At 49.0% G+C, this 18,276-nt stretch overlaps 1 protein-coding gene across 1 annotated transcript in view; it reads left to right on the forward strand.

Annotated features, from left to right (window-relative positions):
- ITGB1BP1 (integrin subunit beta 1 binding protein 1) overlaps nucleotides 1-16,421 on the forward strand; it is a 50,541-nt gene extending 34,120 nt beyond the window's left edge. Inside the window, exons 5-7 of the mRNA XM_063915444.1 lie at nucleotides 2,767-2,859; nucleotides 3,047-3,196; nucleotides 13,451-16,421. Of these exons, the coding sequence (XP_063771514.1) occupies nucleotides 2,767-2,859; nucleotides 3,047-3,196; nucleotides 13,451-13,534 (327 nt within the window). The 3' untranslated portion in view covers nucleotides 13,535-16,421. The remainder of the gene's footprint in view (nucleotides 1-2,766; nucleotides 2,860-3,046; nucleotides 3,197-13,450) is intronic.
- The last annotated feature ends 1,855 nt before the right edge of the window (nucleotides 16,422-18,276 follow it).

Consider the following 18,276-nt stretch of genomic DNA (forward strand, 5'->3'; position numbering starts at 1 on the left):
AATCAAAATATCTTCATTCAGACGAAACTTAAAAAAGCACTTTTGCCTAAAGCGAAGGTGTGGGTCTAAGAACAGTCTTCGTGGAAGATGAAGAAAGGAGACCTACAAGACCCAGCTCCCAAAACTCCACTAGCTGTGGGGATACCTAACATTAAAGCAGTATTCCAGGTAAGTAACTTTATTCTACTGAACCCACTGGTTTGAACATTGGGAGCTACTAAGGGATGTATGGAGGCTGCTTAAACAAGAATATTTACACTTCATGTGAAAGAAAACAGAGGTGATTTATAATCACAGTTCAAGAGAAAAGAGACCTTTGGTCTTCACACAAACTGATTTAGATCTTTGCCGTAACAGGTTTTTGAGCCTGGAGCATGAACTGGACCACACTATCAACAGCCGTGATGCCGAAGCAGGCCAAGGCAAACTGGTGTTGAAAGGGGTCCTGACTTAAGAGATCGGGGCTTGAAGCAGGCACCCCCCTGTACCCACGGTCATGTTTAGAATTTCTGTGTACCAAGAACGCTAGGCCTGTCCATGCACTCTCATTTACCTTTTTAGGGCCCATGAAAGCATAATTATTAGAGGTAAAAATGTAGATTAGGTGGCAACTCAAAGAAACTGACTTGTCTATCAGAAACTCTTGCGGATCCCACATATAGGAACAGAAGTTCTCTCCACCTTTGTAGTTCAACCGAGATATCCCCACCAGTCCACCATCTGTAGAAGACCTCAGGCTGAAGGCTCTGTCTGCTGAAGAATATTCTTCCTAGTTTTTCTCCCTCTGGATGAAAACCACTGCAGAGGCTGGAACATTCTACTACACCTAACACATAATCATGTGGGTTTCTCTCAAGAACGGGGCACCTTTGGTGTCCGCTGGGTGACTTATGTAAGTCCATGGATACCATGAATTTGCCATGTTCCATTTTGTCCTCAAGGAGTTCACTTTGAACCTGTCCACTCACAACATAGCAATTAGGGATTTCAATGTGAGAATAACTGGAATAGAAACATCTGGTTTCTAGACCAGAAAGATATTTGAGTGAAAAGACAATCTCTTCTGTTTTTCCAGGCCTGGAGCAACTACTCCTGTGGGCAAAACGTTGCAGGAGATCTACATCATGTTTGTACAATGGGGTTGGGTGACCGTCAGTCATCATACCGACGCTGGGATCCAGACCGCCATGATGCCAGCAGGGGGGCGTGCGCAACAAATACCCTTGCGGGCTCGCCACGCTGCGGCCTTGGAGGCTCGCTGCGCTGACCATAGGTTCTATTCCCACTCTATGGGTGTCGTGGGCACCCACAAGTGGGATAAGCCCTGGGTCCTCTGCCGGCATCCTGGCGGCCAGGATCCCGACAGCTGGTCACATGACTACATCCCGTATAATGTAATCACTTGCTCTGTTAGAGGATCAAACCGTCCCCACCACAGGAGTACCCATGTACCTGAGTGGACAGCCTACTGTGATTGGTGTCACAAGGCTTGAGAGCTGGCTGCCCTGGGGATTTGACTTCTGACTTCTCTGTAGGTAACCTAGGACCCTTGTATCTAGGGACACTGACAAGCCTTGTTGCCTGAAAATGATCTTACCCAATTTAGCGCTGAACCGACTTCCCCAGAGTAATTAAGGAGACACCAGAGTTATATTGGATTCCAGCATCCATTACCCAAGTACAAAACCAGAGTGCACTATAGGGGTCATTCCGAGTTGATCGCTCGCTAGCAGTTTTTAGCAGCTGTGCAAATGCTATGCCGCCGTCCACTGGGAGTGTATTTTAGCTTAGCAGAAGTGCAAACGGTTGTATCGCAGAGCGGCTACAAAAATTTTTTGTGTCGTTTCAGAGTAGCTCAAAACCTACTCAGCAATTGCGATCACTTCAGACTATTCAGTTCCGGATTTGACGTCACAAACCCGCCCAGCGTTCGCCCAGCCACGCCTGCGTTTTTCCGCACACTCCCTGAAAACGGTCAGTTGCCACCCAGAAACACCCACTTCATGTCAATCACTCTATGGCAAGCAGTGCGACTGAAATGCATCGCTAGACCCTGTGCAAAACTACATAGTTCGTTGTGCCCGTACGTCGCGCGTGGGCATTGCGCCGCATACGCATGCACAGAACTACTGGTTTTTAGCCTGATCGCTGCGAACAAATGCAGCTAGCGATCAACTCGGAATGACCCCCTATGTGCCCAGGCTAGAATTGTAGCCTCAATTATTCCTATACCAATTTCGACTTCCCCTGATTTTCAGAAGCCTCATAGATAAGCTCCACCAGCAGTAGCGAATCAAAATCCTGTTTTCGTCTGACAGAATTAAGACCCTTCCGCCCTACCATTGCCTTATTTACCTAAACCAAATCTAAACTGGGTCTGTTTTTAGTATCCCATGTCCCCTAATTTGTTGCGAGTGAAAATGAAATTCTATGATAACTGTAGTGATGCCAGTGTGGAACCTGTTTTCACTCTTCTCCTATTCTACGTTTTTAAGAAAATGGTTTTGATGCTATTGACCATCTGTAGTCTTCTTTTATTGAGTGACACCTGGCAGAGGATGGTATGGGTACAGCAATTGTGACAGGTTTACTTTCCAGGAGTGGGATCACGACTTATATTGAGCTACCATTGACAACTGATATGTTAGGACCTTTGTAGAAAATTGTCAACATATATGTCACTTTAAACACAGTGCTAGTGTTTAAAGTGACATGTAGGCATAAACCCCTATAGCTTTTGAATAAGGGTCTTTTTCTTTACTTTAGCAAGATGGAAAACTTCCCTTTGTGCCCTCGGATGAAGAGTTCGTTATGGTGGTCTCAAAATACGGCATCAAAGTAACTACCTCTGACCAATATGTAAGTGTATCAAAAGTGATGTCTGTTGCTGGTGTCTATCTTAGTGAATAGATTGATTTTCTGTGTATATATCAGCAGTCCCCACCGTCAGTTGTCTTTCTCCAGATAGGGCATGTTTTCAGGATCTCCCAGCAGTACTTCGGCAATATATATACGTCTGACAGAGTCTTGTGCTGTGTTGTTTCAGGATGTGTTACACAGGCACCCCCTCTATCTCATTGTTTCGATGGTGTGCTACGATGATGGGCTGGTGTCTGGAAAGAGTCTGTTGGCTCTGAAGACCAAAGATTCCAGCGAGGACCAGTGCAGCCTTTGGGTTTATCAGTGTAGCAATCTGGTGAGTACAGACGCAGTGTGTAGGTCACCGAGTCATTAGGTGAGAGGGAACATTTACGTGTCCATTGTGTGATCTACACTACAAAACTGCCTGCTGGAACCTTATTGGTTGCCATGAGCCCAGACACCTCACCGCAGGATTGCCATTGCATTAATGTCCGCCACTGTACCCTATATGTAACAGGGCAGGTGACAGCAAAAGTTTTGTCTACTCATATCATACAACTTCAGCGCTTAACACCTACTAATATTCGTAGATGTGCAGTGTATTGCGCTGCATGTATATTTTATTAAGTCAAACTATATAATGTGATCTTATTCTAGTGTATTACCAAGTGTGAAATAACGCATGCCAGCAATGTCCAGAAGCAGTGCCTGTATACACACACTCAGCTGGTCACATAAGCGCAATTTTGCAATGGCAGCCAATCTTAATGTTGCAGTGACAGCAGTCTTAATAACAGCAATTACAAGCATTTTCCCTGACCCGCCTCCCCTTCCCTCTTCTATCATAATGTGCCTGACCCGCCTCCCCTTCCCTCTGCTACCATAATGTGCCTGACCCGCCTCCCCTTCCCTCTGCTACCATAATGTGCCTGACCCACCTCCCCTTCCCTCTGCTATCATAATGTGCCTGACCCGCCTCCCCTTCCCTCTACTATCATAATGTATCTGACCCGCCTCCCCTTCCCTCTACTATCATAATGTATCTGACCTGCCTCCCCTTCACTCTGCTACCATAATGTATCTGACCCGCCTCCCCTTCCCTCTGCTACCATAATGTATCTGACCCGCCTCCCCTTCCCTCTACTATCATAATGTATCTGACCCGACTCCCCTTCACTCTATCATAATGTATCTGACCCGCCTCCCCTTCCTTCTGCTATCATAATGTGCCTGACCCGCCTCCCCTTCCCTCTTCTATCATAATGTGCCTGACCTGCCTCCCCTTCCCTCTGCTACCATAATGTGCCTGACCCGCCTCCCCTTCCCTCTTCTATCATAATGTGCCTGACCTGCCTCCCCTTCCCTCTGCTACCATAATGTATCTGACCCGCCTCCCCTTCCCTCTTCTATCATAATGTGCCTGACCCGCCTCCCCTTCCCTCTGCTACCATAATGTGCCTGACCCGCCTCCCCTTCCCTCTGCTATCATAATGTATCTGACCCGCCTCCCCTTCCCTCTGCTATCATAATGTGCCTGACCCGCCTCCCCTTCCCTCTGCTATCATAATGTGCCTGACCCGCCTCCCCTTCCCTCTACTATCATAATGTATCTGACCCGCCTCCCCTTCCCTCTGCTACCATAATGTGCCTGACCCGCCTCCCCTTCCCTCTACTATCATAATGTATCTGACCCGCCTCCCCTTCCCTCTGCTGTCATAATGTGCCTGACCCGCCTCCCCTTCCCTCTACTATCATAATGTGCCTGACCCGCCTCCCCTTCACTCTGCTACCATAATGTGCCTGACCCGCCTCCCCTTCTCTCTGCTATCATAATGTGCCTGACCCGCCTCCCCTTCCCTCTGCTATCATAATGTGCCTGACCCGCCTCCCCTTCCCTCTGCTATCATAATGTGCCTGACCTGCCTCCCCTTCACTCTGCTATCATAATGTGCCTGACCCGCCTCCCCTTCCCTCTGCTACCATAATGTGCCTGACCCGCCTCCCCTTCCCTCTGCTACCATAATGTGCCTGACCCGCCTCCCCTTCCCTCTGCTATCATAATGTATCTGACCCGCCTCCCCTTCCCTCTGCTATCATAATGTGCCTGACCCGCTTCCCCTTCCCTCTGCTATCATAATGTATCTGACCCGCCTCCCCTTCCCTCTGCTATCATAATGTGCCTGACCCGCTTCCCCTTCCCTCTGCTATCATAATGTGCCTGACCCGCCTCCCCTTCCCTCTGCTACCATAATGTGCCTGACCCGCCTCCCCTTCCCTCTGCTATCATAATGTGCCTAACCCGCCTCCCCTTCCCTCTACTATCATAATGTATCTGACCCGCCTCCCCTTCCCTCTGCTATCATAATGTGCCTGACCCGCCTCCCCTTCCCTCTACTATCATAATGTATCTGACCCGCCTCCCCTTCCCTCTGCTGTCATAATGTATCTGACCCGCCTCCCCTTCCCTCTACTATCATAATGTGCCTGACCCGCCTCCCCTTCCCTCTACTATCATAATGTGCCTGACCCGCCTCCCCTTCCCTCTACTATCATAATGTGCCTGACCCGCTTCCCCTTCCCTCTACTATCATAATGTGCCTGACCCGCTTCCCCTTCCCTCTACTATCATCATGTGCCTGACCCGCCTCCCCTTCCCTCTGCTATCATAATGTGCCTGACCCGCTTCCCCTTCCCTCTACTATCATAATGTGCCTGACCCGCCTCCCCTTCCCTCTGCTACCATAATGTATCTGACCCGCCTCCCCTTCCCTCTGCTATCATAATGTGCCTGACCCGCCTCCCCTTCCCTCTACTATCATAATGTATCTGACCCGCCTCCCCTTCCCTCTGCTATCATAATGTATCTGACCCGCCTCCCCTTCACTCTGCTATCATAATGTATCTGACCCGCCTCCCCTTCCCTCTACTATCATAATGTATCTGACCCGCCTCCCCTTTCCTCTGCTACCATAATGTGCCTGATCTGCCTTCCCTTCCCTCTGCTCCCATAGGGGCATATTCAATACCTGTCCGATCCTTTCTGATGGAAAGGATCCAACAGATCAGTGTTCAATTTTCGGTCAAATCCAACTCCAGACAACTGTCACACAGCCGCTTATACCCCGTGCTGTCCCGTCCGTGCTGCTGCTGTTTCCCACTCCTCTCCTCACCCGTCCATGGTCCTCTCCTCACATGGACCGTCCCCTCCTACCTGTACCTGTCTCATTTAAAAAAAGGCGGATTGACATAGTCAGAACTGTGGCCAAAATCCTGTGGTTTTGGCCACGTTCCCGACAATACACACGTGGATTCCGACAATCCACGTGTTTTCTGACAAGTCGGGAATTTCCGACTTGTCGGAAGAAAAACAGCCGGCATTGAATAGGATGGAATCCCTTTCGATATAAACCTGTCGGAAACTGCCGTCTTTCCGACAGGTATTGAATACACCCCATAGTGCCTCACCCTGCCTCCTCTTCCCTCTGCTCACATAATGTGCCTCTATTCTTCACATACAAACACATATAGGCCCTCCTTCAGATGTGGTTGGAGGTGCTATCATTGCTACTTGCATAGAAGCAGCAGCGATAGCATTGATATGGTAATGCAGCAGGAGGCGCCATGCTTCCTGCTGCATTACTGATCCGAACTGCATCCTAGGACGCAGTAACGGATCATTTCTGACACCATGGGCCGGCTGCATGGTCATGGGGTCGTATAAGCCGGGCGGCTGCAAGTCCTACCTGGAGGCCAAGAAACCCTGGCCTCATCCCTCCCCTGCAACAGCGGTGACACGCCTCCATTTGGAGAAACTGAGGCTAATGCCGGCCCCTCCCCGCCCCCAATCAATGATGCCATAGAGCAGTGGTTCCCAACCGCGGTCCTCAAGTACCCCCAACAGTTCATGTTTTCCAGATCTCCTCACAGGATTGCAAGTGAAATAATTAGCTCCTGTTCAACTGCTAGGTGACCTGGTAAACATGAACTGTTGGGGGTACTTGAGGACCAAGTTTGGGAACCACTGCCGTAGTGCAATCGACCTCACAGACCATTACTGCACATGAGCAGTACGGCTCCAGCGCATGGGCACAGGAATGAATATCGTTACTTTGCTTCATGAGCCGCAACTCCAACCACATCTGAATGAGGGCCCTAGTGCCTTGTTCAGGAATCAGTGCTAGGGCTGTGAGGCAGCAATGCTAACCACTACAATACTGTGTTGTCCATCTTTATACATTTTTATTAAGCTGACTTTAATTTACTACTTAGTGAGACTTTATATTACATTTTTTTTAAATGTAAGAAAAGATCCACATGTGTGGACGATAAAACAACACGGAGCCCTTATGTGCAGGGACGGTGCATAACCCTAAACCAGTGGTCAGGGAACAGGGGTAAATTACCCCAAATGGGGTAAAAATTAAATTCCTGGGGGTAATAGACGGTCGCGCTGCCAAGACACAGCCCCGTCCAGCACCGGCCGTCTCGCGATGTGACATGCTGACGTCATACCGCGCTCCCTCCTGCCCACCCTGCGCTGTGCTCCTGGCCACCCTGTGCTGTGTTCCTGGCCGCGGTGTGACGTGCTGACGTCACACCACCCTCCCTCATGCCCGCCCGTCCTGCGCTGTCCTGCCCGCGGCCCGCCAACCCACACACAGACCAGTGGGAAATTCCCACTGACATTACTGAGGTGAGTATGTGACCATCTGTCTCCTAAAAGTCGTGTCTCCCACCCCTTCCCCTTCCTCATCCATCTTTCTCTATCGTCCTAGTGGATGCTGGGGTTCCTGAAAGGACCATGGGGAATAGCGGCTCCGCAGGAGACAGGGCACAAAAAGTAAAGCTTTAGGATCAGGTGGTGTGCACTGGCTCCTCCCCCTATGACCCTCCTCCAAGCCTCAGTTAGATTTTTGTGCCCGGCCGAGAAGGGTGCAATCTAGGTGGCTCTCCTAAAGAGCTGCTTAGAAAAGTTTAGCTTAGGTTTTTTATTTTACAGTGAGTCCTGCTGGCAACAGGATCACTGCAACGAGGGACTTAGGGGAGAAGAAGTGAACTCACCTGCGTGCAGGATGGATTGGCTTCTTGGCTACTGGACATTAGCTCCAGAGGGACGATCACAGGTACAGCCTGGATGGTCACCGGAGCCTCGCCGCCGGCCCCCTTGCAGATGCTGAAACGAGAAGAGGTCCAGAATCGGCGGCAGAAGACTCCTCAGTCTTCTTAAGGTAGCGCACAGCACTGCAGCTGTGCGCCATTTTCCTCTCAGCACACTTCACACGGCAGTCACTGAGGGTGCAGGGCGCTGGGAGGGGGGCGCCCTGGGAGGCAAATGAAAACCTTTTTTGGCTAAAAATACCTCACATATAGCCTCCGGGGGCTATATGGAGATATTTAACCCCTGCCAGAATCCGTTAAGAGCGGGAGACGAGGCCGCCGAAAAAGGGGCGGGGCCTATCTCCTCAGCACACAGCGCCATTTTCCCTCACAGAAAGGCTGGAGGGAAGGCTCCCAGGCTCTCCCCTGCACTGCACTACAGAAACAGGGTTAAAACAGAGAGGGGGGGCACTAATTTGGCGTTAGAAATATATAAAAAAGATGCTATAAGGGAAAACACTTATATAAGGTTGTCCCTATATAATTATAGCGTTTTTGGTGTGTGCTGGCAAACTCTCCCTCTGTCTCTCCAAAGGGCTAGTGGGTCCTGTCCTCTATCAGAGCATTCCCTGTGTGTGTGCTGTGTGTCGGTACGTGTGTGTCGACATGTATGAGGACGATGTTGGTGAGGAGGCGGAGCAATTGCCTGTAATGGTGATGTCACTCTCTAGGGAGTCGACACCGGAATGGATGGCTTATTTAGGGAATTACGTGATAATGTCAACACGCGCCAAGGTCGGTTGACGACATGAGACGGCCGACAAACAATTAGTACCGGTCCAGACGTCTCAAAAACACCGTCAGGGGTTTTAAAACGCCCGTTTACTTTAGTCGGTCGACACAGACACAGACAGGGACACTGAATCCAGTGTCGACGGTGAATAAACAAACGTATTCCTTATTAGGGCCACACGTTAAGGGCAATGAAGGAGGTGTTACATATTTCTGATACTACAAGTACCACAAAAGAGGGTATTATGTGGGATGTGAAAAAACTACCGTAGTTTTTCCTGAATCAGATAAATTAAATGAAGTGTGTGATGATGCGTGGGTTCCCCCCGATAGAAAATATGGGCGGTATACCCTTTCCCGCCAGAAGTTAGGGCGCGTTGGAAAACACCCCTTAGGGTGGATAAGGCGCTCACACGCTTATCAGAACAAGTGGCGGTACCGTCTATAGATAGGGCCGTCCTCAAGGAGCCAGCTGACAGGAGGCTGGAAAAATATCATAAAAAGTATATACACACATACTGGTGTTATACTGCGACCAGCGATCGCCTCAGCCTGGATGTGCAGAGCTGGGGTGGCTTGGTCGGATTCCCTGACTAAAAATATTGATACCCTTGACAGGGACAGTATTTTATTGACTATAGAGCATTTAAAGGATGTATTTCTATATATGCGAGATGCACAGAGGGATATTTGCACTCTGGCATCAAGAGTAAGTGCGATGTCCATATCTGCCAGAAGATGTTTATGGACACGACAGTGGTCAGGTGATGCAGATTCCAAACGGCACAAAGGTGTATTGCCGTATAAAGGAAGAGGAGTTATTTGGGGTCGGTCCATCGGACCTGGTGGCCACGGCAACTGCTGGAAAATCCACCGTTTTTACCCTAAGTCACATCTCTGCAGAAAAAGACAACGTCTTTTCAGCTTCAGTCCTTTCGTCCCTATAAGAGTCATATCTGCCCAGGGATAGAGGAAAGGGAAGAAGACTGCAGCAGGCAGCCCATTCCCAGGAACAGAAGCGTTCCACCGCTTCTGACAAGCTCTCAGCATGACGCTGAGACCGTACAGGACCCCTGGATCCTACAAGTAGTATCCCAGGGGTACAGTTTGGAATGTCGAGACGTTTCCCCTGCGCAGGCTCCTGAAGGCTGCTTTACCAAGGTCTCCCTCCGACAAGGAGGCAGTATGGGAAAAAATTCACGAGCTGTATTCCCAGCAGGTGATAATTAAATTACCCCTCCTACAACAAGAAAAGGGGTATTATTCCACACTATATTGTGGTACTGAAGCCAGAAGGCTAGGTGAGACCTATTCTAAATCTAAAAAAATTTGAACACTTACAAAGGTTCAAATCAAGATGGAGTCACTCAGAGCAGTGATAACGAACCGGGAAGAAGGGGACTATCTGGTGTCCCGAGACATCAGGGATGCTTACCTCCATGTCCCAAATTTGCCCTTATCACTAAGGGTACCTCAGGTTCCTGGTACAGAACTGTCACTATCAGTTTCAGCCGCTGCCGTTTGGATTGTCTACGGCACCCCGGGTCTTTACCAAGGTAATGGCCGAAATGATGGTTCTTCTTCGAAGAAAAGGCGTCTTAATTATCCCTTACTTGGACGATCTCCTGATAAGGGCAAAGTCCAGGGAACAGTTGGAGGTCGGAGTAGCACTATCTCGGATACTGTTACAACAGCAGGGGTGGATTCTAAATATTCCAAAATCGCAGCTGATCCCGACAACAAGTCTCCTGTGCTTAGGGATGATTCTGGACACAGTCCAGAAAAAGGTGTTTCTCCCGGAAGAGAAAGCCAGGGAGTTATCCGAGCTAGTCAGGAACCTCCTAAAATCAGTGCATCATTGCACAAGGGCCATGGTAAAAAAAATGGTGACTTCCTTCGAAGCAATTCCAGTCGGCAGATTTAATGCAAGAACTTTTCAGTGGGATCTGCTGGACAAATGGTCCGGATCGCATCTTCAGATGCATCAGCGGATAACCCTATATCCAAGGACAAGGGTGTCTCTCCTGTGGTGGTTACAGAGTGCTCATCTTCTAGAGGGCCGCAGATTCGGCATTCAGTTTTGGATGTTGGTGACCACGGAGGCCAGCCCGAGAGGCTGGGGAGCAGTCACACAAGGAAAAAATTTCCAGGGAGTGTGATCAAGTCTGGAGATTTTTCTCCACATAAATATAGCTAAGGGTAAATTTATAATGCTCTAAGCTTAGCAAGACCTCTGCTTCAAGGTCAGCCGGTATTGATCCAGTGGGATAAAACATCACGGCAGTCGCCCACGTAAATAGACAGGGCGGCACAAGAAGCAGGAGGGCAGTGGCAAAAACTGCAAGGACTTTTCGCTGGGCGGAAAATCATGTGATAGCACTGTCAGCAGTGTTTCATTCCGGGAATGGAAACTGGGAAGCAGACTTCCTCAGTAGGCACGACCTCCACCCGGCAGAGTGGGAACTTCATGGGGAAGTTTTCCACATAATTGTAAACCGTTGGGAATTACCAAAGGTGGACATGATGGCGTCCCGTCTGAACAAAAAACGGGACAGGTATTGCGCCAGGTTAAGAGACCCTCAGGCAATAGCTGTGGACGTTCTGGTAACACCGTGGGTGTACCAGTCGGTGTATGTGTTCCATCCTCTGCTTTTCATACCTAAGGTACTGAGAATTATAAGACGTAGAGGAGTAAGAACTATACTCATGGCTCCGGATTGGCCAAGAAGGACTTGGTACCCGGAACTTCAAGAGATGCTCACAGAGGACTTATGGCCTCTGCCGCTAAGAAGGGACTTGTTTCAGCAAGTACCATGTCTGTTCCAAGACTTACCGCAGCTGCGTTTGACGGCATGGCGGTGGAACGCCGGATCCTAAGGGAAAAGGCATTCAGGAAGAGGTCATTCCTACCCTGGTCAAAGCCAGAAAGGAGGTGACCGCACAACATTATCACCACATGTGGCGAAAATATGTTGCGTGGTGTGAGGCCAGGAAGGCCCCACGAAGAAATTTCAACTCGGTCGATTCCTGCATTTCTTGCAAACAGGAGTGTCTATGGGCCTCAAATTGGGGTCCATTAAGGTTCAAATTTCGGCCCTGTCGATTTTTCTTCCAGAAAGAATTGGCTTCAGTTCCTGAAGTCCAGAAGTTTGTCAAGGGAGTATTGCATATACAACCCCCTTTTGTGCCTCCAGTGGCACTGTGGGATCTCAACGTAGTTCTGGGATTCCTCAAAACACATTGGTTTAAAACCAGTCAAATCTGTGGATTTGAAGCATCTCACATGAAAAGTGAACATGCTCTTGGACCTGGCCTGGACCAGGCGAGTGTCAAATTGGTGGTTTTTTTCTCAAAAAAGCCCATATCTGTTTGTCCATTCGGACAGGGCAGAGCTGCGGACTCGTCCCCAGTTCTCTCCCTAAGGTGGTGTCAGTGTTTCACCTGAACCAGCTTATTGTGGTGTCTTGCGCCTACTAGGGACTTGGAGCACTCCAAGTTGCTAGATGTGGTCAGGGCCCTGAAAATATAGGTTCCAGGACGGCTGGAGTCAGGAAAACTGACTTGCTGTTATCCTGTATGCACCCAACAAACTGGGTGCTCTTGCTTTTAAGCAGACTTTTGCTAGTTGGATGTGTAATACAATTCAGCTTGCACATTCTGTGGCAGGCCTGCCACAGCCAAAATATGTAAATGCCCATTCCACAAGGAAGGTGGGCTCATCTTGGGCGGCTGCCCGAGGGGTCTCGGCTTTACAACTTTGCCGAGCGGCTATTTAGTCAGGGGCAAACACGTTTGTAAAATCCTACAAATTTGATACCCTGGCTAAGGAGGACCTGGAGTTCTCTCATTCGGTGCTGCAGAGTCATCCGCACTCTCCCGCCCGTTTGGGAGCTTTGGTATAATCCCCATGGTCCTTTCAGGAACCCCAGCATCCACTAGGACGATAGCGAAAATAAGAATTTACTTACCGATAATTCTATTTCTCGGAGTCCGTAGTGGATGCTGGGCGCCCATCCCAAGTGCGGATTATCTGCATTACTTGTACATAGTTACAAAAATCGGGTTATTATTGTTGTGAGCCATCTTTTCAGAGGCTCCGCTGTTATCATACTGTTAACTGGGTTCAGATCACAGGTTGTACAGTGTGATTGGTGTGGCTGGTATGAGTCTTACCCGGGATTCATAAATCCTTCCTTATTGTGTACGCTCGTCCGGGCACAGTACCTAACTGAGGCTTGGAGGAGGGTCATAGGGGGAGGAGCCAGTGCACACCACCTGATCCTAAAGCTTTACTTTTTGTGCCTGTCTCCTGCGGAGCCGCTATTCCCCATGGTCCTTTCAGGAACCCCAGCATCCACTACGGACTCCGAGAAATAGAATTATCGGTAAGTAAATTCTTATTTTCTTACATTCATTCTGGTGTTTTGGGGGGAAATTGTTAATGAACCCATTCATTGCGAAAATAATAATAATAAAAAAAATATATATATATATATATACACAGTATCTCAGAAATGCCATATAAACAGTGATAACCAGTATATATGCTCAATAATATATGAAAGTTCCCTGACCCCTGCCCTAAACTTTATGAATAAAATCTGTGAATCAATCCCAGTACGGTCAGGGCTGTATGGTTACGATACTAAATGTTTATTCACACTGCCACGCATTTCTGTTCTTTGCATTCTATGTACAGGAGCACGCCCAAGCCATCTGTAAGGTCCTGTCCACCGCTTTTGACTCTGTTCTCACTGAGAAGAGCCGAGTCGCTGCAGAATGACGGCGTATCCTGTACTCACACCGGCTGTGCCTTGCCCACCAGGAGAGTGGCTGTCCTCTTACTGTCCCTGGGAGACATCCGTGATCAGCAGGATACCACAGTGCAGGACCAGCATACAAGTTGTGCATATCATATAGCTATATTTTTATATTCAACTATTGCTGCAATTGTGGAACATTGTGGACGTGACTGACAAATGGGAACTGTGTTGCTGGCATGTCAGTGAGAGCCCGATCATCCACGTTCTATAGCCGGTATAAGATATTAAGCCACATACTAAATAGAAGTGTATTGGTGCATCGGTACATCATTGTCTGTATAATAATTATGTGTCAGGGTACTGATCTCTAGTGTTCTCTTATAATGTAAAAGCCATCGGTACAGCCTATGAGCATTATATTGTGTTGTTCTTACAATCATATCGTACAATGTAAGTTTGGCTGACCAGACTCATCAACGTGTACAATGCATAGACTTAGTGTTGTGTTACCGTCTTTATTGACCTTTGTGACACAGCTGTGCACAGGGTCCTCTCCCCTCTGTAAGGACAGGTGACACAGCTGTGCACAGGGTCCTCTCCCCTCTGTAAGGACAGGTGACACAGCTGTGCACAGGGTCCTCTCCCCTCTGTAAGGACAGGTGACACAGCTGTGCACAGCGTCCTCTCCCCCTCTGCAAGGACAGGTGACAGCTGTGCACAGCGTCCTCTCCCCTCTGTAAGGACAGGTGACACAGCTGTGCACAGCATCCTCTCCCCTCTGTAAGGACAGGTGACACAGCTGTGCACAGCGTCCTTTCCTCCTCTTTAAGGACAGGTGACACAGCTGTGCACAGCGTCCTCTCCCCTCTGTAAGGACAGGTGACACAGCTGTGCACAGCGTCCTCTCCCCCTCTGTAAGGACAGGTGACACAGCTGTGCACAGCATCCTCTCCCCTCTGTAAGGACAGGTGACACAGCTGTGCACAGCGTCCTTTCCTCCTCTTTAAGGACAGGTGACACAGCTGTGCACAGCGTCCTTTCCTCCTCTTTAAGGACAGGTGACACAGCTGTGCACAGCGTCCTCTCCCCTCTGTAAGCACAGGTGACACAGCTGTGCACGGCGTCCTTTCCCCCTCTGCAAGGACAGGTAACACAACTGTGCACAGCGTCCTCTCCCCTCTGTAAGGACAGGTGACACAACTGTGCACAGCGTCCTCTCCCCTCTGTAAGGACAGGTGACACAGCTGTGCACAGCGTCCTCTCCCCTCTGTAAGGACGGGTGACACAGCTGTGCACGGCGTCCTCTCCCCTCTGTAAGGACAGGTGACACAGCTGTGCACGGCGTCCTCTCCCCTCTGTAAGGACAGGTGACACAGCTGTGCACGGCGTCCTCTCCCCTCTGTAAGGACAGGTGACACAGCTGTGCACTGCGTCCTCTCCCCTCTGTAAGGACAGGTGACACAACTGTGCACAGCGTCCTCTCCCCTCTGTAAGGACAGGTGACACAGCTGTGCACAGCGTCCTCTCCCCTCTGTAAGGACAGGTGACACAACTGTGCACACCATCCTCTCCGCTCTGTAAGGACAGGTGACACAGCTGTGCACGGCGTCCTCTCCCCTCTGTAAGGACAGGTGACACAGCTGTGCACAGCATCCTCTCCCCTCTGTAAGGACAGGATAGGGTTTAGCACAGCAGTAAATCAACATGCTAGCCACAGACATCATCGTTTACAGCAATCCCTATTCCTGACTATCTGAGGGTCCCTTCTGTGTTACCCCAACCACCCATCATGCACCCTGTATTTCCTCAGTGGCCTGCCATATAGAGAGTATCACCTTCCGCCGCTGCTCACACCTCTGTGCCAGGTGCTGCTGATTGCGTGACTGCATATATTTATAAAAAGACTGTAAAACTGGCACTACCCCATTGCGTATGCACAGTGCTGTCATTGCTGTGTCCTCACATCCTAGACCAGCGACCTGAATAGCCCTAGGACACTTCCTAGAGTGTTTGATACATTTGCAGATCTAAATGAATAAATGGTCGAAGGCCATCCCCACGTAGGAACCCAATACTGTTATTTGTATTGCTGCATAAATGATTTGGAGCTGCAATCTTTAGCACTGCATTTCTCTGCTTCTGTCATTGTCACCTGATTCCTTTATTACATATTTTACTACATTCCTTCTGTATATTCCAGTGTGTTCTTATTTAACCACATTGGTTGAATGTAATCCTGGAAATGTTGCTATAGACTCTGTACGTGGCACTCCATGCCTCTTGCCTCAGTGATGTCACTATAGAATACATGTACATGTTAGCATCTGGCGCCATGCTGCCTTGGTGATAAATAGGTTTCATATTTTGCTCCAGGTTTGTGCCCTCCCATTGAATTACAATTTACCAGAGTGGTTCTTACAGGAATGCAGGTTGGTTTTTATCTGAAAGCCTTTTTTAAAAGCCTATTTATCAAGCTTTTCCGAACATACAATGGGGCAGATGTATGAAGCCTGGAGAAAGGATAAAGAAGTGATAAGCGTAAGGTGATAACGCACCAGCCAATCATTACGGATTTGAAAAATTACAGTTAGGAGTTGATTGGCTGGTGTGTTATCACCTTGCACTTTATCCCTTCTCCTGGCTTAATACATCTGCCCCACTGTGTGGTAATGTTGAGATTGATCTCTGATAGCTAACCGTAGGTAAGCATAGCACGCTTTTCCAATGGAAAGAGATTTCAGAGGGGAACAGTCCATTAATTTGCCTTATATCTGTTTGTAGTAAAGGTCACGAATATTTATTGTGAAATAAGTGCTCATTATTAAACATGCTGCTTGTTTTCTATGTTCGAGGTCATTGTAGACACTGATTTCTGCTGAAATAAAAACAAATGTGTACTCTTTATAACCTTCTCCCAAATATTTCTTGCTATTTGTATGAGATGAGTTGTGCGTTTGTGTATGAACGTGATGTGCCGGATGAATTACCCCATAGTGGTGTTGCTCACCATAAACCCCCCCCACCTCTTTAGGTTTAACACAAAATCCCATCCATCCAGATTTTCAGGGTTTGAAGGGGTGGAGCTTACCAACTCTCTGCTGTGGCATGGTGATTCAATGCATGCAGACAGTATGGGGGTGATTCAGTTGTTTTTGGGGGCACCCAAAGTAATGGGTGCCTGCTGAAAGAATTCCCTGAAAGCATCGGGTTTAGCCACGTAAAACGGATAAACCCACCTGAAATACTGCCCTCAGTGTGAAAAGTCCCATTTGGTCACCCATCTCTGGAGGCGGCAAGCTGAAATATCCTTCCCTGAACCGAGTAACGATTGAATTGTTCCTTGGGCACCATCTAGTGGCAACCAGAATAATAAAAAGCAAATATAAAGGTTTATATAGGGAGAAGTCTCTTCATATACAGTGCATCCGGAAAGTATTCACAGCGCTTCACTTTTTCCACATTTTGTTATGTTACAGTCTTATTCCAAAATGGAATAAATTCTTTCTCTAGCATCCATAAGGTATATTGGGGAATCTAGTACGATGGGGTATAGACTGGGTCCAAAGGAGCTAGTGCACTTTAAATTTCTTCCCCTCTATGCCCCCTCCCACAGGCAGTTTAGAAAAAAGTGCCCTCAGGAGAGGATGCACATCTCTGCAGCTCCAGAGAGTTTTCTTCATTTTCTTTTAAACTTTTATTATTTTCGGTATGCTGTCTGGGTAACAGCATACCTGCACCGTGGGAGTTAGGGGGGGGGGGGGGGGGGGGGGGGGGGGCGGTCACGGTCACCGGCCTTACGTTGTGCAGAGCCGCTTCCCCGCTGCAGGACCACCGTCCTGAGGGGTTGTGTTGTTCAGCGGGGCACTGCGCCTTGGCTGTTACAGCCGCAGCACATCGCACACCCCTAACGCTGCCTGAAGGTGACATCGGTGGTGAGTACAAACCGGGGGTCCCGCTAGGGGGGTCCCACAGTTCAAAGTGCGGCAGATCACGGGTGCGTCGTACGGGACCCTCCCGGGGGGGGTCCCGCTAAGATCCCCCTTGTAGAACTGGCACAAAAGGGCTTGACTAGCACTTGTGTGATATGTAAGCTAAAAAGGAGACTTTTGCCAGTATAATATATATATGTAACTCCAGTGCCATCGGAGGGGGCGGAGCTACCGCAGAGCGGGACCTGAGGCGTTTTAGCGCCTTCCACTGCCTACTGCAGCCATATAAAGAACAAACAGCGCCTCCTGACTACTCAGCCACGCCTGGAAAAATCCAGACAAAAAATTTCAAGTATCCAAAAAGTCTTCGCTTACGTCCTAGAGGATGCTGGGGTCCACATTAGTACCATGGGGTATAGACGGGCACTTTAAGAGTTTGAGAATGTGGGCTTGCTCCTCCCTTTATGCCCCTCCTACCAGACTCGGTTTAGCAAATGTACCCTCTCAGCCTGTCAGGGTCCCAGGATCGCTGCCAGCACAATTCCTCAGGCCAGAAGAGCGGGAAGACAGCGTCATTAAGGGGGTGGAGCTTCTCAGAGCGGACCCAGCAGCGTTCAGCGCCATTTTCCTGCCTGCAGAAACGCTGTCAGTGAAGAGCAGTCTCTCCAGAGCAACTCCAGCTATCTCTTACAGTACCAGGGGGCTGTGTAAAGACTGTGTAACCTATTAAGGTGCACAGTCAGCACTGGTTGGGGTCTCCCTATACCATTGAAAGCACTGTGTGTGGGTTGGCTCCAATCTCTGTGTCTCTCTTGCCATTCTTGGGGGTGAAA

This window comes from Pseudophryne corroboree, chromosome 4 (genome assembly GCF_028390025.1).
Source record: "Pseudophryne corroboree isolate aPseCor3 chromosome 4, aPseCor3.hap2, whole genome shotgun sequence".
Lineage (NCBI taxonomy): Eukaryota > Metazoa > Chordata > Amphibia > Anura > Myobatrachidae > Pseudophryne > Pseudophryne corroboree.